This window comes from Phocoena phocoena, chromosome 1 (assembly GCF_963924675.1).
Source record: "Phocoena phocoena chromosome 1, mPhoPho1.1, whole genome shotgun sequence".
NCBI lineage: Eukaryota > Metazoa > Chordata > Mammalia > Artiodactyla > Phocoenidae > Phocoena > Phocoena phocoena.
In genome coordinates, this window is record NC_089219.1 from 463449 (window position 1) to 488746 (window position 25298).

General features: G+C 67.7%; 3 protein-coding genes across 4 annotated transcripts; 1 reads left to right on the forward strand and 2 right to left on the reverse strand.

Annotated features, from left to right (window-relative positions):
* Positions 1 to 1969: 1969 nt before the first annotated feature.
* TAS1R3 (taste 1 receptor member 3) lies at positions 1970 to 4755 on the forward strand. The gene is given in 13 exon segments (XM_065895498.1): positions 1970 to 2185; positions 2187 to 2396; positions 2473 to 2791; positions 2794 to 3150; positions 3153 to 3253; positions 3354 to 3453; positions 3456 to 3490; positions 3587 to 3711; positions 3860 to 3943; positions 3945 to 4019; positions 4021 to 4266; positions 4268 to 4501; positions 4503 to 4755. Coding segments are annotated over 13 exon segments (2355 nt in total).
* Positions 4756 to 5626: 871 nt separating this feature from the next.
* On the reverse strand, positions 5627 to 17501 carry DVL1 (dishevelled segment polarity protein 1). 2 transcript variants are annotated; one of them, XM_065898410.1, is made up of 15 exons: positions 17332 to 17501; positions 11893 to 11962; positions 11643 to 11764; positions 11253 to 11356; positions 10872 to 11010; positions 10527 to 10620; positions 10377 to 10446; positions 10155 to 10294; positions 10003 to 10079; positions 9850 to 9917; positions 9555 to 9707; positions 8811 to 8942; positions 8565 to 8732; positions 8265 to 8471; positions 5627 to 6990 (listed from the first exon to the last, which is right to left on the reverse strand). In XM_065898410.1, the coding sequence occupies exons 1-15, from the start codon at positions 17499 to 17501 to the stop codon at positions 6602 to 6604; spliced, it is 2103 nt and encodes a 700-aa protein (XP_065754482.1). In that variant the 3' UTR covers positions 5627 to 6601. The 2 variants fall into 2 exon arrangements, with proteins under 2 accessions (XP_065754482.1, XP_065754487.1); XM_065898415.1 differs by having other exon boundaries at positions 6602 to 6990; positions 9630 to 9707.
* Positions 17502 to 21326: 3825 nt separating this feature from the next.
* On the reverse strand, positions 21327 to 24693 carry MXRA8 (matrix remodeling associated 8). The gene is made up of 10 exons (XM_065892227.1): positions 24645 to 24693; positions 23632 to 23655; positions 23228 to 23533; positions 23037 to 23138; positions 22444 to 22923; positions 22154 to 22312; positions 21904 to 21940; positions 21747 to 21823; positions 21573 to 21653; positions 21327 to 21352 (listed from the first exon to the last, which is right to left on the reverse strand). Exons 1-10 carry the CDS (start codon positions 24691 to 24693, stop codon positions 21327 to 21329), a joined length of 1341 nt encoding a protein of 446 aa, XP_065748299.1.
* Positions 24694 to 25298: the final 605 nt, after the last annotated feature.

Sequence of the window (25298 nt, forward strand, 5' to 3'; positions counted from 1 at the left end):
TGTGCTCCCTCTTCCCTGCCCCTTACTGCTCCATCCCCGTGGAGCTCAGGAGACCCAGGATGACATAGCACAAAGGAGGGGGCCTCAACCGCTTTGCCTCAGTGACAGGCTGGCAGGTGGCCACACCCCTCCCAGCCATCACCCAGTGCTTGGGGGCCTGGCCCCACCCACTGCCTCTTCACTGTGAGGCCAGGACCTCAGGTGCCAAGGGGACGTTATTCACCGTGCAGCAAATGCACGTAAGTGCAAGCTTGCAGGTACCCTTAGCAGCTGTAATACGGGTGATGGCTTTTCCAAAATAAACAAACTGCACTTAGCAGAACTGCTGCTCTCCAGGACGGGGGTGTCGGGTGTGCCAGGTACCTGCTCCCAGGCAGTCAGGGCCGTGTCAACCACAGGGACGTGAGGTATGCCCCGGCCAGTGCTGGGGTCCTGCCCGTCTCTGTGCAAGCGTTAGCCCTGCCGAACCCCATCTGTTGCCAAGGTCCACATTATCCCCACTTTAGAGGTGAAACAACTGAGTCACAGAATCACCTAAGTGGCTGAGTTGGAAACGCAGGTCTGAGGCCAGCCACACACCGTGTAGAGAGAAGGAAATTTGCCTGGACTGCAGCCAGTGGAAGGGGGCTGCTCACGCCATGGCAGTGGCATGGACAGAAGGAGGATGCCTGTCAGGGAGGGTCCTCTCAGACGCTGCCCCAAAGCCAGCACTGAATAGCAGTGCCCAACACAAGCCACCTCCAAGTCCCCACACCCAGCGGGGACCAGAGCCTGGTGTGCCTGCAAAGGCCAGTGACTGGGGGAACAGCCTGGGGTTCCCCCGGGCCAGACAGTGAGGGCTGCACGTGTGTGCACGTGTGCATGCAATGGCGCAGGGGCAGGCCCTGCGCATGCGTGTAGCGTGTGTGCTGTGCCATGTGTGCGCGCCTCACAGGGCAGTGGAGACAGGCAAGCACTGGATCCCTAGACCACGTCCCATAAATGTCTGCCGGGCCCCACCGCCATACCCCAGGGCCATCGCTAGCCTCCCCCAGCTCCTCTGGGTGCCTGCAGCCTGGTGTCAGTGAGGCCCCCAGCCCCAGACTGGGGGAGACGGGTCCTCAGGCACCCAGAGGCTAAGCGGGAGCTACTGGCCTGGCCCCCAGGCCCCCGGCACACCCTGGGGCTGACCTGGCTGCAGCAGCCCACTTGGTTACAGCCTTTCCTCCCTCGCTTGCATGCCGCTCCTCAGGCCCAGCTGTGAGCCTGGCCCGCACAGGCAGGGCCCAGGCCGGTGTGAGCACAGCCAGCCACGGGGCCCCGCAGCTTCTAGGCCTTAGACCCTCAAGGTGCACTGTCCCCAGGCAGGCCGAGAGCCCACGGCCTCCCCCTCGGGACCCTCCCCACCCTAGCCACGGGGTGGAAGCCGGGCCATCTGGCCATCCACTGTCCTCCTGGCTGGCCTGCAGGGCTGTGGGACACACACCCCCAGGCTGCCCCTGGGCCTGCCGAGGGAGCCACCCCTGCAGTCTCCCACCCCGACTGCCGACAGTGCCTCCCCAGGGCTGGAGGGAGTGTTTCTGTGCCCACTCTCTGGGGCACTGGCACCTCCAAGCCTGTCTCACAGGCAGCCGGAGAATCCAGGCCCCTCTGGCAGACGGGTACAGGGTGACCCCTCTCCAGGAATAGGTGGGTGCCAGGGGCTTGGGCACAGGCAGGTAGCAAGGTCACAGTCAGCGGCTGCCCAAAGCCTGCCTGCTCGGGTCACTGTCAGCCAGAGAGCCTAGTGGTGGCGTCAGGATGAGTCCAATGTGAGCATACCTGTGGGGCCCAGGAGACGGAGAACATCTCCAGGGCCCCGAGCTGGCAGGTGAGGACAGGCAAGCGCTTTGCTGAACAAATCCTCTGCCCCTCCCCGCCCCGACTCCCCATATCTGGCGCCCCAGCCAGTCTGCCCACTTGCCGTCCCTGCTGGAAGCTGCCACCTGCCATGCCAGGCCTGGCTCTCCTGGGCCTTGCGGCTGTCCTGGGCGTCAGGGCAGGGGCCCCGCTGTGCCTGTCCCGGCAGCTCAGCTGGCCAGGGGACTACGTGCTGGGGGGCGCTGCCCCCTGGGCTCAGCTGAAGATGCTCTCGTCCCCTGGGCTGCTCTGGGCGCTGGCCACGACGACGGCCATGGAGGAGATCAACAGCGGGTCCGTCCTGATCCCCGGGGCTGCGCCTGGGCTACAACCTCTTCGACACGTGTTGGGAGCCCGTGGTTGCCGTGAAGCCCAGCTTGGTGTTCATGGCCAAGGCCGGCAGCTGCAGCGTCGCCCCCTACTGCGATTATATGCAGTACCAGCCCCACGTGCTGGCCGTCATCGGGCCCCACTCCTTCGAGGTCGCCCTGGTCACCAGCTTCTTCCTCATGCCGCACGTGCGCCCCCCAGCCCGCGTCACCCCTCCTGCCCGCCTCAGGAGCCCCTGCGTCAGGAGCTGCCTTGGACCCGCAGGTCAGCTACGGCGCCAGCACGGACCGGCTGAGCAGCCGCGAGACGTTCCCGTCCTTCCTCCGCACGGTGCCCAGCGACCGCGTGCAGGTGGCGGCCGTGGTGGAGCTGATGCGGGAGCTGCACTGGAGCTGGGTGGCCACCGTGGGCAGCAAAGACGAGTACAGCTGGCAGGGCCCGTGCCTCTTCTCCGGCCTGGCCGACGCCAAGAGCACTTGCATCGCGCGCGAGGGCCGGATGCCGCTGCCCAGAGCCGGCAGCCCGCGGCTGGGCTCCGTGCAGGGCCTGCCAAGCCGGGTGAACCAGAGCAGCGTGCAGGTGGTGAGGTGTTCTCCTCTGCCTGTGCCGCCCGCACCCTCTTCAGCTACAGCATCCGCTACAGGCTCTCGCCCAAGATGTGGGTGGCCAGCGAGGCCTGGCTGCCCTCAAACCTGGTCATGACGCTGCCCAGCATGGACCGGGTGGGCACCGTGCTAGGCGTTCCGCGTCAGGGCGCCCAGATGCCCGAGTTCCCGTCCTACGTGCAGACGTGCCTGGCTCTGGCCGCGGACGCCGCCTACTGCGCCTCGCTGGACGCAGGGCAGCCAGGCCTGGAGGAGCACGCGGTGGGGCCGCGCTGCCCCCAGCGTGACTGCATCACCCTGGAGAACGTGACTGACGGGCTGCTGCACTGCCAGACCTTCGCGCTTTCGCAGCCGTGTACGGCGTGGCCCAGGCGCTCCACAACATGCTGCTCTGCGACACCTCGGGCTGCCCCGTGCGGGAGCCCGTGCGGCCCTGGCAGGTGAGGGCACGGGAGCTGTGCCACCAGCGCCACCAGGGAGGAGGGGCGGTGGGAGCAGGTCTGGGCTGGGGGGCTGGGGGGGCTCCCCGCCCCCCGCCAGCACCCGGAGAACATGCACAACCTGAGCCTGCGGTTTGACACCAACGGGAACGTGGACGTGAATCATGACCTGAAGCTGTGGGTACGGTGGGACCGGACGCCCACTCCCAGATGAGGTGGCACACGCAGGGAAACCAGGTGAGCACCAGCCCTGCCTGAGGGAGCGGGGCCGCCCCCGGGGCTCGGGCAGCTGCAGCCAGCCGTGCGGAGCCTGAGCCCCGGGGCCCGTGCCAGGAGCCCGTGCCCCAGTGCTCGCGGCAGTGCAAGGAGGGCCAGGTGCACCGCGTTAAGGGCTTCCACTCCTGCTGTTACGACGGTGCCGACTGCAAGGCAGGCAGCGACCAGCGCAACCCAGGTGAGCCCTCCAGGGGGCCTTCCCACGCTGTCGCACGAGTGAGGGAGGGTCCCCGCAGGGTCGGGGGCACAGGCCTGGCTCTGAGGCCAGAGGCCGCGGCAGGGGCGAGGCTGGGGGAAGCCGACGTCCCCCAGCACCCCCCTCTCCTCCCCTGCCCTCTGCAGCAAGTGTGACCAGGACCACAGGTCCCCGGACTGGAGCACCGGTGCCTCCCCCGCCGGCCCAAGTTCCTGGGGCTGCTTCTGCTCTGGGCCCGGCTCTGGGCCTGGTGCTGGCAGCCCTGGGACTCTTCATCTGGCGCCGGCACAGCCCATGGTTCAGGCCTCGGGTGGGGGGCCACAGGCCTGCTCTGCCTGGGCCTCGTCTGCCTCAGCGTCCTCCTGTTTCCCGGCCGGCCCAGCCCTGCCAGCTGCCTGGCCCAGCCGCCGCTGCACGACCTCCTGCTCACCGGCTGCTGGAGCACACCCTTCCTGCAGGCGGCTGAGATCTTCGTGGGGTCAGAGCTGCAGCAGAGCTGGGCAGACCGGCTCTGCAGCCGCCTGTGGGGCGCTGGCTGGTATCTTCCCGCCGGAGGTGCCGACAGCCTGGCAAGTGCCACCCATGGAGGCGCTGGTGCACTGCCACGTGCGCTCCTGGGTCAGCTTCGGCCTGGTGCACGCCACCAACGCCACGCTGGCTTTCCTCTGCTTCCTGGGCACCTTCCCGGTAAAGAGCTGGCCCGGGGGCTACAACGGTGCCCGCGGCCTGACCTTTGCCATGCTGGCCTACTTCATCACCTGGGTCTCCTTCGTCCCCCTTTGCCGACGTGCACGTGGTCTCCCAGCCCGCCGTGCAGATGGGTGCCATCCTCTTCTGTGTGCTGGGCATCCTGGGCACCTCCCACCTGCCTAAGTGCTACCTGCTGCTGTGGTGGCCGGACCTCAACACCCCTGAGTTCTTCCTGGGAGGGAGTCCTGGTGACGCCACAGGGCGAGGCAGCAGTGGGGGCAGGAAGGAGACTCAGGGAAAAAAACAAGCGGCCCCTGACCCAGTGACCTCACCCCAGTGAACTCATACCTAGTCAAGGTGCCCCCAGACCAAGTCCCTATGCAGCAACCTACAGACTGTGCCCCAACTCCGCTGTGACTCCCCAGCCCTACATTCTGCTGACCTTGACCCCACAGTGACCTCCAGAGTGCATAAGGGGCCTCAGCTCCGGGGGATCTCAACCCCTGGGGCCCCAGAGGCAGGCTCTGTCCCTGCCCCAGCCAAGCCCTGGCCTGCACAGGTGACCCAGCGCCACTGTTCCAGACAGAGGCCCATGGAGGCTTCCTCGGGGCCCCCCGTAGCCCAGGCTGAGCGCACAGGAAAGCCCCCAGCCAAACCATGTGAAGGCAAAGCTGGGTACCACTTGTCTGGCTGGGCCCAGCCTGGGGTCCCCACCCAGCATCCTGTCCAAGCATCGTAGGAGTGGGAGGTTGGTAGGTGGGGTGGGGCTTTCTTGACCCCTCTGCAGGGGTGTGTGCCTGACTGTGGGCCCCAGTGCAGGGCAGAGACCCGCTCAGGAAGGAGGGGGCACCCAGCTTCCTTCTCTCCCTGGCCAGTGAGCCAGTAGACTGTGGTCAGTCCCCTCCAGCACCGCGGACAGAGCCCGGCCAGGGTCGGGGGTCAGCACCAAGGCCAGCACCAGCCTCAAGGACGACCCACCCCACCCCACCCTCCACTCCCAGCACGCCCCACCGGAGCCAGGAGCCAGCACCACAGACAGAAGACCGCCCGCCAGGACTGCTGCGGCCAGGGCCTTGTCGCTGAGCTGGCACCCAGAGGACAGCACCTAGCCAGTCCTGGGTCAGCTCTCAGACGGACCCTGGGGAAGCTGACCCGGCCCCTGCACCCCAATCTCCTAAAGTGGGAAAAAAGAGACACAGATCACACGTCGGTCCCATAAAATTAAATGCTTTTTAGTGTTTAAAATAGCATTTACACAGAAGCAGCTCTATTAACTACCTGGACGACGCTCCAGCTCTGCACACTATCTACAGTGCAGACGTGTGCAGGCCAGCGACGCTGGACGGAGGGAGCAGCGTGCGTGCGTGCGTGCGTGCGTGCGCGGCCGGCCACCCCAGGACCGCGGGGAGGGGCGAGCTGGCCACGCCCTCTGCCCCAGACCCCGCCCCGGCAGCAGCTGTGTGCATGTGGCCCTTGCCCTCAGGGTCACCTTCCCTCTCCTGCCATCTCCCCCTCACCGTCCTCCCGCACACCTTCAGACACGCCGTGTGTCCCTGCGGGGTGGGGGTGAACACAAGAAACTCTGCTCCAGTGGCTGGGAGTGGGGGACAGCTGACTTGGCCCCCACCCCGTGGAGCACACAGGCCAGGCAATAAATAAATAAATTAGATCCCTACCCTGGGCAGCCAGAGAGAGGCCTCGGGGCTAGGACCCTACCCCCGAGAGGGCTCCCCACCCCAGCCTGGGCAGGATGGGAGGTGGGGCCTGTGAACCGGGTGAAGAGGGGGGCCCAGGCCTAGCGGCCACCTCTCGGCTCAACCTGAGGCCCCGTGCACAGCACTGTGGGCGAGTGCGGGTCCCTGAGGCACACGCCAAGGGGGGCAGGTCAGACCTGCCTGAGCACAGGGAGATGGAGGCCCCCCCCCACCAGGGTCTGCACAGACACAGCTGCTCTGGCCAGGAGGACGGGCTGCCATCCAGGTTACGGTGGCCTGGGCTGCCCTCAGCCCCTCTCCTCCAGCCTGCTGCCACTCTGGCCAGGCCCAGACCCCATGGCATGAAGCACAGGCTGGTCTGGCCCAGGAAGGCCACGAAGGCCACAAAAGCTCCAGGTGCAGCCCCTCCTGCAGGGGCAGCAGGACCACTGGCTGGAAGCAATGGCCAGGCCGGAAGCACTCTCTCCTTGGTCACATGATATCGACAAAGAACTCACAGGGGTTCCCCATGGCCTTCTGGAAGGACTGGCGGCTGCCTGTCAGCTCCGGGGGGACAGCGGCCAGCTCCCGGACAGGCGGCCCCCCAGGCGGCCCGCCCACCACCGAGTACGCCTTTGTCAGGGGGTGCAGCGGGGGGAGCCCTGGGGCGGCGGCCGAGGCCTGGCTGCGCGGGCTGCTGCCACGGCTGAGCTGGCCAGCAGGACGCTCCCGCCAGCCGCCGCTGCCCACCCCGCTTGGCACTGTGTGGTCCGACTCGCTGCCACTGCCCCCAGCTCCAGCCGACCGGCTCTCCTTCTCGCGCCCCAGGGCCCGACGGCTGCTCCCGCCAGCGCTCCGGGTGGACCCACTGCTTTTGCTTCCTGGGGTTAAGAAGGGGGGAGAGGAATGGGGTGGTCAGTGCCGGGCCTTGCCTCTTCCAAGATGGCCAGCCACTGCGAGGACAACCAGGGGCAGAGCCTGGTGGTCCTGAGCCGGAGTGCAGGTGGAGGGGGGAGCCATGCAGACACGAGGGCTGGGCTGGCCCTGCCCAGGGACGCAAGAGCAGCTGCAGCAGGCCGTGGGGGCGGGGGGGGGGGCGCGGGGGGGCGCGGGGGGGCAGTGGCAGACAGGCAGGGACACCAGGGCCAGCTCAGGGCCCCCACTCCTCACCCCAGTGCCTGGACCGAGGGCCTGGTCTTGCAGCTGAGAAACCGAGGCCCAGAGAAGGCCGTGTGTGCTTGGCGCACCTGCCGGCCATCTTGGGCTCCCCACCCAAGACCCGCCTTTCATCTGACCCTGGAGCCCTGGCCGGCCACTCGGCTCAGCCCCTCCTGGGCTCAGGAAGTGTCGGGAACCTGAAGACTCCCACTGGCTGGGGATGTGCCGGGAGGGACGCCGGGCAGGACCCTGGCTTACCGGCCCCGAGGGTCCGTTCCGCTAGTCCTTCAGTCTAAGGCTTGCCCAGCACAAAGCAAGGGATAGATGAGTTACAGAGCAGGCCCGGCTGGGCACCCACACCCTGCTACCAGGGTGTGACCCCACCGGCTGGGCCTGTCCAGGGTCCACAGGTGCCCAACACGGCTTCCCCTCAGACATCACTATCCTCCGATCCACTCTCCTGTCTCCCCGTCCCTTTCTGGGTCCACCGGGCCAGCCACCAGACCTCTCCCCAGACGCTGGGGGCACGGGCCCACGGGCCTCACTGACCCCACTCAGCCTCGGGACACTTCCAACAGGTCCCCTCCTCAGGGACACCCCAAGCTTCCCGCTCAGATGCCCCACACATCCCAGCATCGGACTGGGCCGTCTATGAAACTGTCACCTCCGGCTGCAAGTGGAAGGCGGAAGTCTCTGTCCTCCACTGTGTCCTGGGGTCCCCGTGCCACTCCCCCACCCGGGCCACCACACCCCGACGCCCCCGTCCTTCCCACACTACCTCTGGCCTCTGCCACGGCTGGAGCACCGGCCCCCACACGCAACCCCTGAGGCCTCCGGGTTCTTCTCCCTGGCCCCCCTTCGACCACTCGCCCCTTCTAGAAGGAGCCACCCAGGGCCCAAGCACAGAGCGGATGGGAGCGCACAGGGTGGGGGAACCGGCACACAGGGCAGAGCTAGGCGGTGGGGAAGGTGTGGCGGCCAGGCGGGAGGCCCTCACCTTCACTCTGCTGACTGCCAGCACTGCCGCTGCCGTAGCCGAAGCCGGGGTCCTGGTACGCGGGCGGGAAGCAGGGCGGGGGCCCCGGGTACTGGTAGGGGTAGCCCTGCCCCAGGGGCCAGGGGGCGGCCGGGTGGGGCAGCGGGGCCAGCGTGTCCTGATCCGAGGCCCCGCTGGAGCCGCTGTTGAGGTTCAGGGCAGCGAAGTCTGCGAAGGGGTAGGCGGGGGTGAGGGGGGGTGGGGCGTGGTGGGCGGAGTGGGCGGGCCCTCTGGGGACCCCGCCCCGCAGCCCCTACTCACTGCTGCACAGGTCCCCGAAGACGTAGTAGCACTGCTCGGAGAAGGTGATCTTGTTCACCGTGTGCCGCAGGAAGCCGCGCTTCAGCATGCTGCTGGCGTACCTGCGCGCCTCCCGCCGCTCACGGAAGCCCTCCAGGTGCGTGTACAGCCAGTCCACCACGTCCGCCCCTGGCGTGGTGGGCGGCCGTCAGGCAGGGGCCCTGGGCCGCCCCGCCCCGCCCCCTCCGCTGGCCGTGGGACCCTCACCGATGACGGCGTTGGCGATGGTGATCTTGAGCCACATGCGGTCACGGATCTCCAGGCCTGAGTCCGGCAGCTGCATGACCCGGACGACAGCGCCCATGTCACTCTTCACCGTCAGCGGCACCTCCTCCAGCTCTGCAAGGCATGGCCTCCTCCTCAGCCCGAGTGGCTGACAGACGGGGCGGGGTCAGAATGGACCCCAGGCCCCACCTGCCGCACCCCCCCAGAGACCAGGCTCTGCTGGCCCAGTGACTGGGGGGTCCAGCCCCACCGCTTGACAGCTCCGAGGGTCAGGGAGCCGCACATGGGGGTGGGCGGGGGCTGGACCTTCGTCTCCTGCCCTGCAGGCGCTTCATCAGAATCTGGGGTCCAACCAGGACGAGGACCCCACGGGCGGAGATCGGGCCTCTCAACCCCCTCCCCCGCGAGCTCGGGGTTATTAGTCATGTTATAGCGGCAGGAAAGCCAGGTGAGGGCCCTGCTCAGACAGCCGGCCCTCCCCGCCCCGCCCCGCCCCGCCCCGCCCCGCAGGCAGACCCCTGGGCTGGCCGGGCCCCTCCAGGCATCTTCCACCTCCACCACGTGAACAGAGGCTGGGAGGAGGGCGGAGCCCAGTCAGCGCCGTATCAGACTGCCGGAGCCTGGCATGGGCTGGGCCTCGGGTGCAACCGACCATCCGGGGCGGGGCGCTGCGGCCAGGCCCCCGCCTGGGGCCTCAGTTTCCTGGTCTCGTGAGCCACCACTTACGCGGAGCGCCGGGCACTGAGCTGGTTAGTGAGGAGGTGCTGGTGCGCGTGACGGCGCTGGAGCAGGGGCTCGTACCGTAGCGGGGCAGGGCTCCGGTCAGCGCCGCCGTGTGCGACAGCCAGGCGGCCGGGTCAATGGGCCGAACGGGGTCAGCTGGGCGGCCACCGCGCGGCAACAGACGGACGGACGGACGGCGGGAGAGAGAGCAGAGCACAGGGACGCAGAGGAGAGAGGACCTTCAGGCCGCGCTGGGCACCCCCCGCCCCCGCCCCGCTGGCCCCGTGGGGTCACTCACCCCTCGGGATGGTGAAGTAGCTCCGGGGCGTCGGGTCCCAGCACTTGGCCACAGTGAGGCTGATAGGCCTGCGGGGAAGGCGGGTCACACGGCGAGGCGCCTGGGGGACCCCCCCCAACTCTCAGCCCCTGCCCTGCCCGTCCCGCGCCTCACCCTGTCTGGGACACGATCTCCCGCAGGACCCGCACCGCGTCGTCGTTGCTCATGTTCTCAAAGTTGACGTCGTTCACCTGGGGACGAGGGGTCAGCGCGGTGGGTGCGGGTGCCGGCCCCCCGGCCCCCCAGTGGCTCCCCCGGCCCCGCACCTGCAGCAGCATGTCACCCGGCTCGATGCGGCCGTCGGCAGCCACGGCGCCGCCCTTCATGATGGAGCCGATGTAGATGCCGCCGTCGCCCCGGTCGTTGCTCTGGCCCACGATGCTGATGCCCAGGAAGTGGTGCCTCTCTGCAGAGAGGGGGGGTGAGCAGGTGCCCCCCACCCAAGGACCCCGTGCCAGGCCCAAGGACCTGCCCCGCCGAGGCCTCACCCATGTTGAGCGTGACGGTGATGATATTCAGGGACATGGTGGAGTCCGTGATGCTGCTGAAGGAGGAGGCCTGTGGGGGGGCGCCAGGTGAGGGGCTGCGGGTGGGACCGCGGCTGGGACCCACCTGCCCTCTCGGGCCTCCACGCCTACCCGGTCTGTCTGCCGCAGGCGCTGCTTCCGCCGCCGGCGCTTGTGCTTCCGGATGAGCCGGGAGGAGGTGCTCTGCTCCGTGGAGCTGCTCAGCCTGGCGGGGTCGGGGTGTTGCGGGGTGGGGGTCGGGGGGGTGGGGGCAGTCGGCGCAGAGTCAGGGCCTGGCCACCCCTCCCCCACGCAGCTGAGGAAACTGAGGCCAGAGGGGCGGGGGCGGGGCCAGACCTGTGGAAAGCCGCCCCCCCAAGACAGCGAGCCACCAGCAGGGCCCCCTGCCCACACGTGCACACGCACGCGGACACACCCTGCGCACACGCCCCGCCCCGCACCCCAGCCCTCGCCCACCGGCTGGTGTTGTCGTCCTCCTCCGAGTCGATGAAGCTGCTGGACTCAAGTTCACTGCTCAGCACGGTGGACGTGCTGTCGGGGGGCAGCCCCAGGTCCCGCCGCCGGTCCCCCCTCGGGTGCCCGTTGGTCCGGGCGGCTGTGGGGACAGCAGGGATGGGGGCTGGCTGTGGGGTCCCCTGGAGGTCACGGGCGGCCCTGCAGCCTAGAGCACCTGTTGACCTGGGAGCTGGCAGGGTGACCGCTGGGTTGCTGGGGGGGCCACTAGGGTCCTGGAACCTCTGCCAAGGGACCCCCGCTGGACAGTGCAGTACCTGGGGGTCAGCAGGGGCTTGGGGCGCCCATGGGGTCCCGGGGAGGTCAAGGGTGTGGCCTCGTTACCCTCCTCGCGGTTCCGACGTCGGGCTCGCTCCCGCCGGTGGCTGACCAGGGACTCCGTGCCGGTCTCGTTGTCCATCCCATCTCGGCTGCCGGCCACGTTCGGGCTGTGCCGACGAGGGGGGCTGGGCTGGGGCGGCCGGGCCACTCACGCCTCGAACGCCCTCTCAGCTCCTCTGCTGCCCTCGTCTGGTGGGACCTCGACTCCAGCAGGGGCCCCCATCCACCCGCCGGCCCACTCCAGGCCTCTCCGCCCGCCCCTCCTCTGCTGACCAGCGCCTACTGACCGTGGGTCCCTGCTCAGGTACCTGCCCCTCCCCACCCCTAAGAGGCCCGGCAGGACACAGGCCCCTCAGAACCACTGGGCTCAGCGCCACCCCTCAGAGTCCTTACTGGAAGGAGGGGGGCCGGGAGTCCCCGATGCCACCTGTCCGCTCGAGAGGCGGAGGCAGTTCTGCGTGGCCGTCAGTGCCCTGAGACCCTGCATCCGAGTGTGTGCCCTCAGCCAGGACCAGCTGCGGAGGAGAGCAGGGCTCAAGGGACCGGCTTCCAGGCGACCCTTGGCAGGGCACCGGGGCACAGGTGACCAGCCTCCTCCACTCCCACCAGCCCAGGGCCCTCTGCCAGCATCCCGTGGACTCACCCAGGAGACCACGCGGCCATTGAAGCAGGGCAGCCTAGCATTGTCGTCGGAGATCTCCTCCTTCACAACCCTGCAGGCAGATGCAGCCGTGAGGCCACTGCAGTGGGGCCTGCTCCCAGCACTGGGCTCTGGACGAGGGGCCCCAGCTCATCTGGGGTGCAGGCCACACGGGGCGTCCAGCCACACGCCCAGATGTCAGCCTGTGCAGATGCCCCCACCCGGCATTTCCCTTCCCAGGAACCTTTACCATCCTTCCAAGGGCCCCTTCCAGGGTCCAGGTCCAAGGGGACCCAGACACTCCCAGCACCAAGAGTCACTGCCTGGACGGCCCTAAAATGCGGGTATCTGCCTTGCTCTGCGCCTCTGTGCCCCCCCGGCCTGTGCATGGTGAGGGCAGAGCCCACCCTGCCAGCCTAGAACAGGGCCTGGTTCACAGCAGGCCTCAGCACAGATGCAGGCAGGTCGAGAGGGCACAACACACAGACCGACACGCACACACTCCAAGGGCAGGCGGCCGCCCCCCTGGCCCATCGGCCCAGCCAGGGAGACAAAAACAGACCCCCACTCACGGCACCAGCCCAACTCGAGACCTGGAAGGGCAGCCAAGCTCAGGGCCAGCTGGGGCCACAGAGAAGCCTCAGGCCCTGGAGGGCAGCGAGCCCCACCAGCCATACCCACTGCCCAGCGGCTAGCCCTGGCCTATCCCTTAATGCTGCCCCCAGTCAGGTGGGCTTGGGGTGGGGTGGGAGAGGCAGGTCGCCAAGGGCCAGGGCAATGCTAACTGGGAAGGAGGCCAGTGACCCTGGGGTCAGAAACTGGTTGAGGAGGTCCAGGTGTCAGGTTCAAAAGGTTGAGGAGGGCAGCAGGGGAAGGGCCACGGTGCAGGGCGGGCAGTGCTGTGGCCCAGACACATCCCACACTGCAGCCTCCCCGGAGGCCCGGAGGCCGGGAGAGCAGGGCAGGCAGGGTGGGGCCTGTGGCAGGAGGTGCCCCGAGGCCCTGCCCCCTGGAGGCCAGCCCCGCCCAGCGTGGCAGGTTCCTACACTTGGGCTTGGGCCCAGTGCAGAAACAGGAGCCGGGAGAGCAGGCGGGAAGCGGCCTTGTGGCCCGCTGGGCCCAGACACCGTGACTCGGCTAGTCCTTGGCAGCAACAGGTGGGACAGGACGCTCCCATGCAGAGAGCAAGGCTCCGGTCTACCCCACCCACCAGGAGAGGGCCCAAGGCCTCAGGGCGGAGTGGACGAGGAGACGGGCCAGCCTGGGAGGGAGGGGGCGCCCCGCCAGGGTCCTTCGGTGACCCCCCCTTCTGTGCCTGTGTGGCATCCCAGGGCCAGCCACACAGGTACAGATGAGGTGGACAGAACAAGAGACAGAAAGAGTCATTTCTCACAACCCCCCCCCCCCCCCCCCCCCCCCCCCCCCCAGTGAGGAGCAGACACTGTGTTTGTGGCGCCCACTCACACATCACAGTCCGGCAGAGCTGAGCTCTGGGGAGGCCAAGACCCAGCCCAAGATTTAGTCAAGGAGGCCACACAGAAGTTTATCACCCCAGGAAGACCTGCGGTGGCCTGGGGACACTTGTGGTTCTGCCAGCTGCAGCCAACAGACAGGGGGCTGCAGCAAGCCCTCCCAGGGGCCCAGCAGGCCCCAAGCACTGTCTCTGAGTGACTGCGGCGACAGAGACATGGGAGGGACCTGGTTCCCACTTCACAGCCCAGGTGGCCCGGCCGGCGGCCTCCCCTGCCGCCCCGCCCTCGCCCTTTCTGACTCACACCACGGGGCCTGCCTGGCTCCCCCAGAGGTGGACACCCCAGGCAGGGGGGCCCAGGGGCACACTGAGTGCCCACATGGCCAGAGCCTCCAGGTGACCCGCCGCCCGGGGCTGCCTGAGGCCCCCATGTAGCCCACCCACACACGAATGCCCCTCCCAGGGCCCAGAGGCGCTGCTTCCCTGGCCCTCTCCAGCCTGCGAAACACACCTTGCAGCCTGCACTGCGGAGCCTCCTGCCCTCCACCGGGCGTTGGGGCGCTGAGGGGCAGCTGGGCCGGGACAGCAGGGAGGGAGGGGCAGGGGCCCCAGCCCCCAGGACAAAGGGCACAGGGGCACACGCTGCCCACCCCCGGCGATGGCCAGGGATAGGGACAAGGTCGGGGGTGGGGTTGGGGGAGGCCTTGGCCAAGCCTGGGGAAATGCCCCCCACACAACCCCAGGGCTCCCCTGAGGTCTGAGAGTAGACCTCAGGAACAGTGGTCGGTGAAGACACTGAACCTCGTGGTGGCCACCCAGGGGCGCCCCCGTTGGCATCTTGCCCACACCGCAGGATTCCCGGCGAAATCCCAGTTACCCTAGGACTTGGGCTGCCCAGCCCCGCCCGCTACCCCCGCAGACTCGCCCCGCAGAGGAATCTGCTCAGAGCGGGGGCCCTTGGAGCTGAGCCAGGGGCCCAGGGGGACCCCTGGGCTCCCAGAGGCCCAGTGAGATGGCCCCAACTATGTCCCCAGAGGCACAGTGTTCCCCCATGGGTCGGGGTCCTCAGCTCCTACAGAGCTTTCCTCTGTCCCCTCACTGCCTCCTGTCCAGGCCCAGGCTCTGCAGGCCTCGGGGTGAGTGGATCCAAGTCCTCCAAGCCCTGCCACAAGCTCTGGGGGGTGACCCATCTAGACTCTCCCAACACCACTGGGGGCACTGACCCCAGATGGTGGGCAGAGTGGGAGCTCGGGCAGCCTGCGCCAGGCCAAGCGCAGCCCCCCACTGCACCCCCCCAGGGCCCACAGACAGATGGCCCCACAGACCGGAGCTCCTGGCGTAGAGATGCAGGGGCCAGGGCCACTGCCAAGTCCAGCCGGGCCTGGAATCGGCAAGGCAGCCCTGGCAGCAGAAACCTGTGAGCCAGACACCCTCACCCTCTGCCACTCAGCCCAAAGGCTGGGCCCAGACGTCTCCCTGCACTGCACTGCCGCTCACCAAACCCAATGCCTGGCACTTCCAGGCCAACCGAGCACAAGCCCAGACACCCTCCCCAGCTTCGCTGGGACACAAAACCTGTGACCTGCATGGGAAGAGTGGGAGGTGGGCGCAGGACTTGCCACCCACTTGGCCAAAGATGCCCGTGGGGAGTGGGACCCGGCCCAGAGCATGGGGCGGTGGCCACACCTTAGACTTAGTAAGGGAAGGGGTTCCCTTCCTGGCCAGCCGTGGCCAGGAACAGAGGCCCCAGGAACTCAGGGCCCAGCCCACAGTGGGCTGAGGGGTTGGGGCAGGAAGCCCAGGCTCACTAGGTGCCCTCACAGTCCCCAATCTGAGGCCACCCCTCTTATGAGGGGGCTGCTGCCCCAGCCCAGCCAGGACCTGCCCCCACTTTCCCCAACCTCCAGCTACATCCACTAGGTATCTAGGGTGAGCTTCCAGCTCTCATTTATACTAAAGTGTGAGTGACTATCCAGCCCCTCCCAGAGGAAATTTATTACACTGAGTAAATGATTGTACAGAATAAATAAAACTTGGAGCTCTGTAGGTAGACCTCAGGGGAGGGGAGGAAGAGGCAGATCCTCTCCAAGGGTCCCTGAGGCCAACAGGCCACAAACCAGAGGTCTCGGGGGTGGGGAATAAGGTGAGCCTCCCCTGCTCTGTCTGCCCATTGTGCCTTCCAGAGTCACCCCAATCCCTCCCCATCCCAGCCCAGCCTACTAGCCCGGTCTTGTTCTCTCCCCCCTCATCCCAGTCATGCTGAGACAACCTGAAGAACTCCTACTCGTGCTTCAAGACTCAGATCTGCCTGCCCACTGACCTCCTAGGCCAGGGCACCCATGGGTCCTGCAAATCCTCCAGCAGGCCCAGCCTCTGCTGGGAGTGCACCTTGATGGGGGCAGGGGTCTCTGCAGCTCAGCAGCTACCAGACGGAGGACCAGGGTCAGGGCCCTCAGGATGCACCCCAGATCATGGTCCAACCTAGGGAGTTGGGCACACACTGTGCCTCACATTCTCTGCTGGCTTTGCTTTGTGACAGAACATGTGTGACTTCAGTAATTTTTGTTGAAATAATACACTAAGTTAAAAACAAAAGCACCCTTTCACATACCCAGTGCTCACAGCCAAAGCACAGCAGACCCAGAGCAGTGAGACTGTAGGAGATCACCCAATGAGGGCTGGCTCCCCAAATCAATGCCCTACCCAGGGGAGCCCAGCCTGGGGGTGGCTCCTAACATGAGCCCGGCAGGGCTGGAGGCTGCCAAGAGCACATGCCCCCTTCTCTGCCTCTCCCTGGTGTTGGGGAGGCATGAGAGTCCAGCTGCCCACATGTCCCTCAGGCCTTCCTGAGAGCCACAAAGTAGCCTCAGCTTGACCTGACCTGGGCCTGCCCAAGGCCCATGCAAACCACAGAATCCAGGAAATGGCTCAATGTCAAAGTCCCAAGACGCAGCCACAAACAAGGACACGGGCTGCCTGAGGGCACCCAGGCACACCTGCTCGGCGCACGAGGCCTCTGGGTGCCCCCCCGCGCCCCCGCCCCAGCACCGCTGAGCAGGGGACTCAGGTTACCCGTGGCTGTGCCGGGTCAGGCCTCAAGCGGACAGCCAGCCTCCAGCTCACCGCTCACCGTTCCAGAGGCCCAGCCCAGCACAAGCGGGAAGTCCCCACGGCCAGAACAGCCACCACTAAGGGCAGACATGCGGACGCTGACACAGAAGCTGCCCCGAGTCAGCAGTTGGCCTGGGCCGCTCCCAGGAACCCAAGTGCCATGTGGCTCAGCAGGGACAGAAGCCCTGTGGCCAGCAACCCCGGGGCAGGGGTGGGTGGAATAAAGCCCCACATTGCCCAGTGACCCTTGACCTCTGCCCTGTCCCGAGGGCCCTGGAGAAGGGGGTCAGGAGGAGGCTATCCTGAGCCTCCAGAAACGTCTGCAGACCCCAGCAGACAGATCTGTGCCCCTGTCCCAGATCACCTCATTTCCCCCATGCTAACTAGGGAACCCACTGGGTGGCCGGCACCCTGTCCCCACCCCAACCCCTCCCCTCCCAACACTCGGACACTCCTCTGACCCCAAGCCCCATGAATCGCAAGCTCTCCAGGCCATCCCTAAGCATCTGCCCTCCACATAAGGGGGGCAAAGGACCCTGAGCCTGACAGGTGCCAAGGTGGTATTTTCGAGGTCGACCTGGACTACAGACCTCCACCTCAAGTCACACTCAGGACAGGACCCAGGGCAGGTGGAGAAGCCAGGACCCTCGCGTGCCCACCGTCCAGAGCTCTCAGGCTCCTGGGCAGGCGGTCAGGGGCCCAGGCGTCCCCTGCTCAGGGCACAGACAGGTGGGACACACCGCACCGGGGCGCGCAGGCACGGGGAGGCACCGCCCGGGTCACAGCCCCAGGATCTGCCCTGCCTGGCGCAGACAGGTGCCCACACGCGCGCCCGCGCACAGGCCCTGTGGCCCACTGACCCGAAGTCCTGGTCCATGGACTTGAAAAAGAATTTGTAGGCGTGCACGGGCCGGTTGCTGAGCACGTTCTTGAAGTCGGCCAGCGTGACGCGCTCGGGCGCCACGGGCAGCTTGACCAGGTACGGCGTCTCCTCCTCGTCCATGTGATAGATGATCTTGGTCTCCGCCATGGCGCGGCGCTAAGGCCCGGCCCGGGCCTTGGACGCGGGCGCCTCCCCGCCGCCGGCCCGCGCCCCGCCCGCGCGCCGCTCCCGGCCCAGCCGCGACCAGGCCCCCGCGCCCCCGCCCGGCCGCTCCGGCCCCGCCCGCCCTGCCGGCCTCAGCCCCGGCCCCGGCCCCGCGCACACCACGGCTGCTGCCCCACCGCCCGCGGCCACCCATGCGCCCCCGGCCCGGGACGCAGGCAGGGAGGGCGCGAGGCCCGCCGCGTCCGTGCGCCCCGCCGCCGCCCCCTCGGGCCGCGCGTTAAAGGGACCGCGGGCCCTGCTGCGCGCGGCCGTGGGGGGCGCCAGAGAGCGGCGGGCCTGACGTCACCGGGCTGCCCGCGGCAAGGGGCGGGGCTGCGCACGCGCGGGCGCGGCGAGGGCGGGGCCTCCGTCCCTGCGGCCAGGCCGGGAGTCCGTGGCGCGCGCGTCCCGCGGCCGCCGCGTGCACGGGCCGGCAGCCCTCGGCGCCCGGCTCTCGGCCCTTGGGCGGCCGGGGCGTGCCCCGCGGGGAGGAGGTGGGTGGGGGCCCTCAGGAAGCTCTGCACCCGGCCTGGAGCCCTCGGAGGGGTTCCGCGCGGCCAGGCTCCGGTCCTCCTCTTAAGAGTCCGGAGGCGCCGTGGTCACATCGGCGGGCTGCGGGGGCACCGCGGGAAACTGAGAATTGTGTCCGGGCCGGAGCCGAGGACAGTCGGTCACATTGCGCCCCTGCGCCAGCTCCAAGCTCTGCCGGGTCACACGGGGGCTCCGAGAAACACGGGCCAAGGGAATGCCGGTGCCCCCGTGGACGAGGGAATGCAAGTGTGAGCACGTGTATGTGATGCTCAGGCGACAGCGGGGTCAGCGCGGGCAGGTGTGCGCACGCAGGGGCACGGTGCTTCTGGCAGCAGGTGTAGGGATTCTTTTCCCGGCCGCTCTCCATCGAACCTGCCTGGGGTCCTCCTGCCTGGGGTCAAGGGAGACGCGGAGCAGCGCCCCTCCGGCTGTGAAGGGTCCAGCCCAATGGGGAGAGAGGCTCTCCCTACCCCCACCCAAGGAGGAAAATTTGAGGCCACTAGAAGGAGGCCCACGCTGGCAAGAGTGAGAAGGGAGAGGCCCTAGGATGCGGCCTGAGAGTTTTGCCGGTGGGCGGCACGTGGCGCTCTGAGGCCCGTCCCCAGCGCCCTGCCTTGAAGCTGGCTGGAGCTGAGACTCTCCCATCTGTCAGGTCACGACCATCCTCACGCAGTGGGCCAGCACAAGAGGAGACCTCATTAGTCCATCACTGACTGGAGGAGCCAGAGTTTGGCCGTAAGTCCCTGAGTCCAGGCCGGGGACCACCCCCAGGTGAGCCTAGGCAGGGGTCCTGCCCTCCACTCCCCTGGGCTCTGTGAGGTGGGCACCCGCTCAGCCAAGCCTGGGCCTTCTCCCCTCGGGGCTCAGTTTCCCCAGGCAGGACTGCCTTAGAGGAAGGGTCCGCCATGGCTCTCTTCTGGGTGCTCAGGGTTAGGGAGGAAGACCCTGAGAGCTCACCGGGGGACCAGATCCCCCAGGCCAGGCTGCCAGCCACACAGATGCAGGGGCTCTGATGCCTCAGCTGCACTCCTGCCCCTCAGCCCAAGGCACAGGACAGAGGCTGGTAGCCAGAAGCCAATCCCGGGACTGATGCTCACGTGGTCGGGCTGGGGCCCTGCAAGGGGCCTGAGTCTGTGGCCGGAACCTGAGCCCTGACAGGAAGCGCCTTGTCCAGTGGCATGGGGCCACTGGGGCCGGGGGTCACTGGGCTGGGGGGAGTCACAGCTCCGTGCCCCAGCCTCCCTCCCGTTGCCACTGTGGGGTCCTTGTGGGGGTGTGACGAGAGAGCAGCTATTTTGAGTTACTGCCCAGGTGTTTCACTGTATGACTGTCCTGCTCACACCCAGAGCCTGGACGTTCAGATGAGGACCAACGCTCAGGACTCCCACGCCAAGTTCCTGCCTTGCTTTTCCTGGGCACCTTTTAAAATAACCACTCAGAGCTGAGCCCGTGAAAGCCAGTGACTGCTGCCGCAACCACCTTACAAGTTCTAGGTGCTTGCTACCCTGCTGGCCATCTCCTGCTCACTGGTGACCTGGATGGAGGACTGCCCTTCCTCTGGCTCCCCGAGCACACACCCCCCCCACCCAGCGTGCACGCACACACCCCCACCCAGCGCGCACGCGTGAACACACACACACACAGCGTGCACACACGCCCAGCACACACACACATGCCCAGCGTGCACACACACACGCCCCAGGATCTGTAAGGAACACATTTCGTGACTCTTTGTGTGAGGGCTTGAAACTGGGCCTTCATCAAAACGACCCCGGGGTTTTCACCTCCCCCAGGTGCCAGCTCGGATGCAGAGGGAGCCCCCTGTGGGCCACCCCCCACCCCGCGTGCATGGCTCGTGCTTCCTCATTTGGAAGGTCCTGATCTCAGCCCATCGCTCTGGGTTTTCCAACTTGGGGTGACAGTCGCCCCTCCTGCCCCCTGCTGTCCCTGAGGGCCTTGGAGGATGGGGTCAGGGTTGGAGAAACAGGCTTCTTCCTACCGCGGCTCCCTTCCCTCCCCCTCCTGTCCTGCTGGCACCCCTCTGAGGGCTCTCCCACTACCTGCTTCCTCCCCCTTTTTCCTCACTGTTGAGCCCATCCTGGCATCTGCTTCTCTTCTCAGAGGACTGAACTAATACAGTCTGCCCTCTGTCCTCAGGTCCAGTAAGCCCTCAGAAGAGGATCTGAAACTGCTTCACAACCAGGAGCAAGTGCACACAATCAACTCTGACGCTGCCCTTCTCAGGACACCCAGACCCAGACTTTCCACCCAGAGGAATGGGTGATGACAGTAGGACTTCAGATGAAGGAGAACACTTGGGGGTCCCCAAGGGCCAGACTCTGCCCCCCGGGGAGATGGAGGGGAGCTGTAGAGGCATAGCTGGGGCCAAGTCTAAAATCAGATGTGGTCTTTATTGAGATGATAGCAATTCCCCAGGATGAGCAAACGTGGGGTGTCAGGAGTGGCAGCACCGGCCACTCTAAGACCATCCTCACCGCCCCCCCCCCGCCCCCCGTCCTCAGCCAAAACGCAGTCCAATGAGGCCTCAGCCTGGACTCCAGCCCAAGGAGGGGCCGAGGGAAGGGAGTCAGGCTCAGAAGTCACATGGAGCCTAGTGACTGTCAAGGCAGCTTGCTGGAAACGGGGCCGAAGCAGGGTGGGAAGCAGAGAGGGGGCCCCAGGAGGCCGGAGGCAGCGCAGAGGGACACTAGCCCCGGGCCTGGAGTGCGCGGTCCTCGGGTTACCGTGAAGAGCCCAAGACAGCCTGGCAGGCAGCTCCCCTAAGGACGGGGCAAGGAAGGGGTGGGAGTGCCAGGCCTGAGGCTGACCCCAGCTCCAAGAATCCCCACTGAGCCCCCTCACGGCCCTCTCCCTGCAGAGGTGGGGCTCCCAGCCCCCAGTGGGCAGAGGCCAGGAGAGCCTGAGAGTCTGGTGAACATCAGCGGGGTCGTGGCCATGCGAGGAGGGAAGAGCACCGGCCGAGGGCTGCGGAAGGGGCCCGGCTGCAGTGCCGGCAGAGTCCTAGGGAGCCCACGATCGCAAATGAGGATCAGGTGGCCCCCAAGAGGGGTCTGGAGGCAGCCTCACCCTGCACCAGTCCAGGCCAAGTTCCAGGACAGCGGGACCAGCCGCTGGAAGGGGGGCCAGGCGAGCTGCATGGGGGTCAGGAAGAGTCTTCCGGGGTGGACAGACAAGAGCTGGCAGAGCTGCTGGCCCAGCCAGGAGCCCAGGGTCGCCTTATTTGCAGTACTCCTTCCTGAACTCTGGAAGCCAAGGGGACAGGCGGGTGTCTGCCCTCTGCCCCTCTGCTGCGGGGGAAACAGGGCAGACTACCATCAGGGCTGCCCAGGGACTTCGGGGGCACTGAGGCGGCAGGGGACTCCTGCCCGCAGGGCTGGCTGGTGCCTTGGGGCTCTGAGTGGGTGGCAAGGGGACAGCCCAGCTCTGAGATGGGCAGGGGTCTCCCCCCGCACCTCAGCTCACCTTTGTCCAAGTCGATGCTCTTGGCGGGCAGGGGGCTGTGGGACAGCTCAACCCTCTCCTTCAGGAGGTTGTTTTTGTAACCTGATGCAGGGAGAGAGCAGGGTGAGGTCTCAGAGACGTGCCTCCCTCACCCCAGGCCTGGGAGCCACAGTCTGTCCCTTTGGTCTCCCTCACCTAGTCGGATGTCCTCCCTCCTGTAAAGAGCCTGGTCGCCGGCAGCCACAGCAGACTCCACCATGTTCACGTCCTTCCTGGAAGCGGGAGGGTGGTGGGAGGTTAGAGCGGTGGGCAGGTCTGCCTGGTCCCCGGGAGAGCCGGAAGGGGCACTCACCCCTTGGACTTGGACTTCTTGTCGGAGTATTCGTAGCCTGGGGAGGGAGAGTCGTGTTGGGGGCAGCCTCCCCCTTCCCCAGCCCCCCCCCCCAGCCCAGAGGAACCCTCGCAGCCCAGGCAACGAGGCTCATGGGGCCCTCTGCTCGGACCACTGCGCCCCAAGTCCCGCCTCCGGCCAGGAAAGGCTTCCCGGTGCTGGCCTCAGCCCCGGCGTCGCGAGTCCCTCCCCCCCCCGCCCCCGCCCTCACCTCCGCGGCGCCGCTGTCGGGTGGCCAGGATGACGGTGATGAGCAGAAGAATGAAGAGCAGCAGCGTGGCCAGCACGTAGCCCAGCTGCTGGAAGAAGTGGGCCCGGCCCTCGGGGACGATGACGTTGATGACGCTGCGGCCGCGCGTCAGCGTGGGGTCTGCGGGGGCCGGGCGGGGACCGTGTCAGGGAGCGCGCAGCGCGCCTACCCGGGCCGGCCTCAGCCCGCGGGGCCCTCCCCCCGCAACGCTGGAGCCCCTGATTTGGGGCCGGGGGGGGCCACAGACGTGCCTCCTGCACCTGGGCCGGGCGCGCCGCTGTGGCTGGAACCGTTGCCCGGCGAGTCCCGCGGGGGCGGCCGGGCGACGGGCTCGGTGACCTTCAGGTGGAAGACGCGGCGCTCGTGCAGGCCGCAGTAGTGGTGGTGCAGGTGGCAGGAGTAGGTGCCCTCGTCTGCCGGCTCCAGCGGGTCGATGCGCAGCGAGAAGTCGCCGCGCGCAAAGGCGTCCGCCCCCACCGCCACGCGCTCCCGCAGGAAGGGCGGCCCGTAGGCGCGGCGCTCGCCCGACGCGTACAGGTCGAGCAGGCGGTCCGCGCGGTCGTGCGGCACCCCGGGCGGCTGCCGGTCCCAGTGCACCACCTGCTGCGCCTCCTCCAGGTGCCGGTCGGTCCACACGTGCGCGCGGTTCACGCACGTCAGCAACGCGGGCGCGCCGCGCTCCACCGCCAGCACCTCCTTCTCGCCGTCCCAGTGCGCGCCGGCGGCCCGGGCTGGGGGAGCGAGGCCGGTCAGGGACCCCGGGCCAGGAGGGGGCCCGGAGGGAGCGGGGCGGGGGGTGGGGGCAGGGGTGGGAGAGCACAGGCCGGGAGTGGGACACACTCACGGTCGTCGGTGACCTCGAGGCGCACGGCCAGGCTCTCGTAGAGGTGGCAGTAATGGTGGTGCAGGTTACAGGTGTACAGCCCCTCGTCTGTGTCCTCCACCGCTACGCACCGGGGGAACCCAGCGATGAGCTCCGCGGCCTCGCCCGCGCCCCCGCAGCCCCCCCTCCCCCCTCGGTCCCTCGGGCCGTACCGCGGATGAGCAGCGAGAAGTTGCCGTCCTGGAAGGCGGAGGGGGTCAGCAGCAGGCGGCCGCTGTCGCGCGGCTCGTACACGCGCTGCTCGCCCGCCGAGTACATGTCCATGAGTCGGCGCGCGGGGCCGCCGGCCGGGCCGCCGCTGAGGTCCCAGTGGACCACGCGCTGGCGGTCGTGCAGCCGGTCTTGCGTCCACACCATGCGCGGGCTCTGACAGCGCAGCACCGCCCGGGCGCCGGCTGCCCAGCTCACTGCAGACTCGGACACCACGGAGCTGCCGGGGGTCGCGGGCCCGGCTGGCCCTGGTGGAGAGGGGAAGTGACCGCGGGAGGGGTGAGACCCAAGGGGACAGATACAGGATGGGGCTAGCAAGGGTTCCCAGGGGAGGGTGGTCACTAACCTGAGGACAGAAGGACAGAAGAGCCTGGAAGGAGAGGAAGCAAGAGTCATACTGTGGAGGGGTCACCCACCCGAACCGGCCCCCACTTGGCTCCCTGGGCCCCTTCGGTAGTCCTTGCTGAGGTGGGTGCTAGTGACACCCTCTTAACAGGTGGAGGTAAATCCAGAGAAGCCGGGAGGGCAGAGGCGGCGGTCTCTTTCCCCGCCCCCCCACCTCTCCCAGGCCCCCGCTTAATCCTCATGGCCATCTGCCCAGGCTGCGGGTGAGTAGTGGGGCCAGGCCAGCTCATTCAGGAATGGTGGCCACCCTAACCATCACTGCAGCAAGGCCACAAGAGTACCAGCGCCTGACACCTCTGGCTGGTTTGCGGGGCTTCTGTACGTGCACATCCGGAGTGGCACCTGCCCGGGGTCCATGCCTCACAAGCCCGCCCTCCAGGGTCCTCAGACCGCTGGTGCCCCACCCAGGAGCCCCCTCGGCCTTCCCGAAGGGCAGAGGTCTGAAGCACGAGAAGGCTGGAAGTGGGGAGTGACCCCACCATCTGCCACCCCACACGCCAAATTCCTGCTCCAGAGATGTGGCCGGGTGCCCAGCCGGATGGAGGAATGTGCCGGGTCAGCAGGCCAGCCCGGCAGGGGTGGGGTGGGGGGGGTGAGCTCCGGGGCCTGGGAGCAGACCCTGCGAGCCCCCCTCAGTCCCCCACCCACTCCCCTCCTGACAACAGAGAAGCACAGGCCTGAGGGGCATCCCAGAGAGGTTGGGGGGCGCCAGGGAGCCCAGGAGGAGCCCCCGCCTTGGCCTCCCTCCCTGCCCGGCCCTTCTCCAGCGTCCAGTGAGGGGAAGTTCTGTGGGACCTGACGTCCTGGGGGACTTCTCGTGGTGAGCAGCTCCCTCTGAGGCCCCCAGACCCACCCCTTCCCAGCTGAGGCACCCCCGCAACCCTGGGCTCGGGCTCAGACCCTCCGGCGGCTCCCGCCCCCCGCCCCCGCCCCCACCCCCACACCCGAACTCACTCTGCAGAAGCACAAGTTTCCAGAGCAGGACCCGGGCCCGCAGCTCCATGGCGCCTGCCTGGCCCGCCTGGCCCGCCGGCGCTTTGTCTCACTCAGGCTCTAACTCTCCAGAAAAACAGCCCGGCCCCCTCCCCTCCCCTCCCCTCCCCCTCCCCAGCACCCGCTGTGACATCACGGAGCAGACCGCCCCTCCGCTCCTGCCCGGCCCCTTGGCCTCCCCGCCTTCCCCCGGTCCTTGGTCCTTGGCCGGCCTGGTGGGAGGTGTCAGGCCTTGGCCACTGTGTTCCCAAGGGTGAGGGGAGTCACTCTGGCTTGGGTCCTGGAGAAGGTGGCAGTAGCCCAGCCCAGAAGGGGCAGGGGGGCCTGAGGGTATGGCCCCAGATGCCTCGTGGGTGTCTGTGACAATACATACGGAGCCCTTCTGGGGCCACTGCAGGTCTGGGGTTCTGGGGGGAGTATCTCCTCACCAGCACCTCTGTAAGTGAACACTGGCCAAGGCATCCCCCCACTGCAGGAGAGCAGAAAGGCATCCTGGGTCTGACCCCAAGGACCCCAGGCTGCCAGACCACCAGGTCTTCCCGTTGGCCCTGTGGTGACACTTTGCCTCTGGGGGCTGCGTTTCCTCAACTGTGAGGTGGGGATAAGAGTCGCACG

Bases quoted from the DNA above. Each gene is read 5' to 3' on its own strand.
- DVL1 (XM_065898410.1), bottom strand. From the start codon at position 17,501: ATGGCGGAGACCAAGATCATCTATCACATGGACGAGGAGGAGACGCCG. The intron at 11,765-11,892 runs GTGAGTCCACGG...TCTCCTCCGCAG, and splicing joins ATGGCCGCGTGGTCTCCTGG to CTGGTCCTGGCTGAGGGCAC. The intron at 8,733-8,810 runs GTGAGGGTCCCA...CCACCACGCCAG, and splicing joins CATCGCCAACGCCGTCATCG to GGGCGGACGTGGTGGACTGG.
- MXRA8 (XM_065892227.1), bottom strand. From the start codon at position 24,693: ATGGAGCTGCGGGCCCGGGTCCTGCTCTGGAAACTTGTGCTTCTGCAG. The intron at 22,313-22,443 runs GCACGTCTGTGG...CGGCCCCCGCAG, and splicing joins GCCCGGCCCAGGTGCAGGAG to ACCCCACGCTGACGCGCGGC. The intron at 21,941-22,153 runs GTGAGGGCGGGG...CTCCCTCCCCAG, and splicing joins CCGACAGCGGCGCCGCGGAG to GCTACGAATACTCCGACAAG.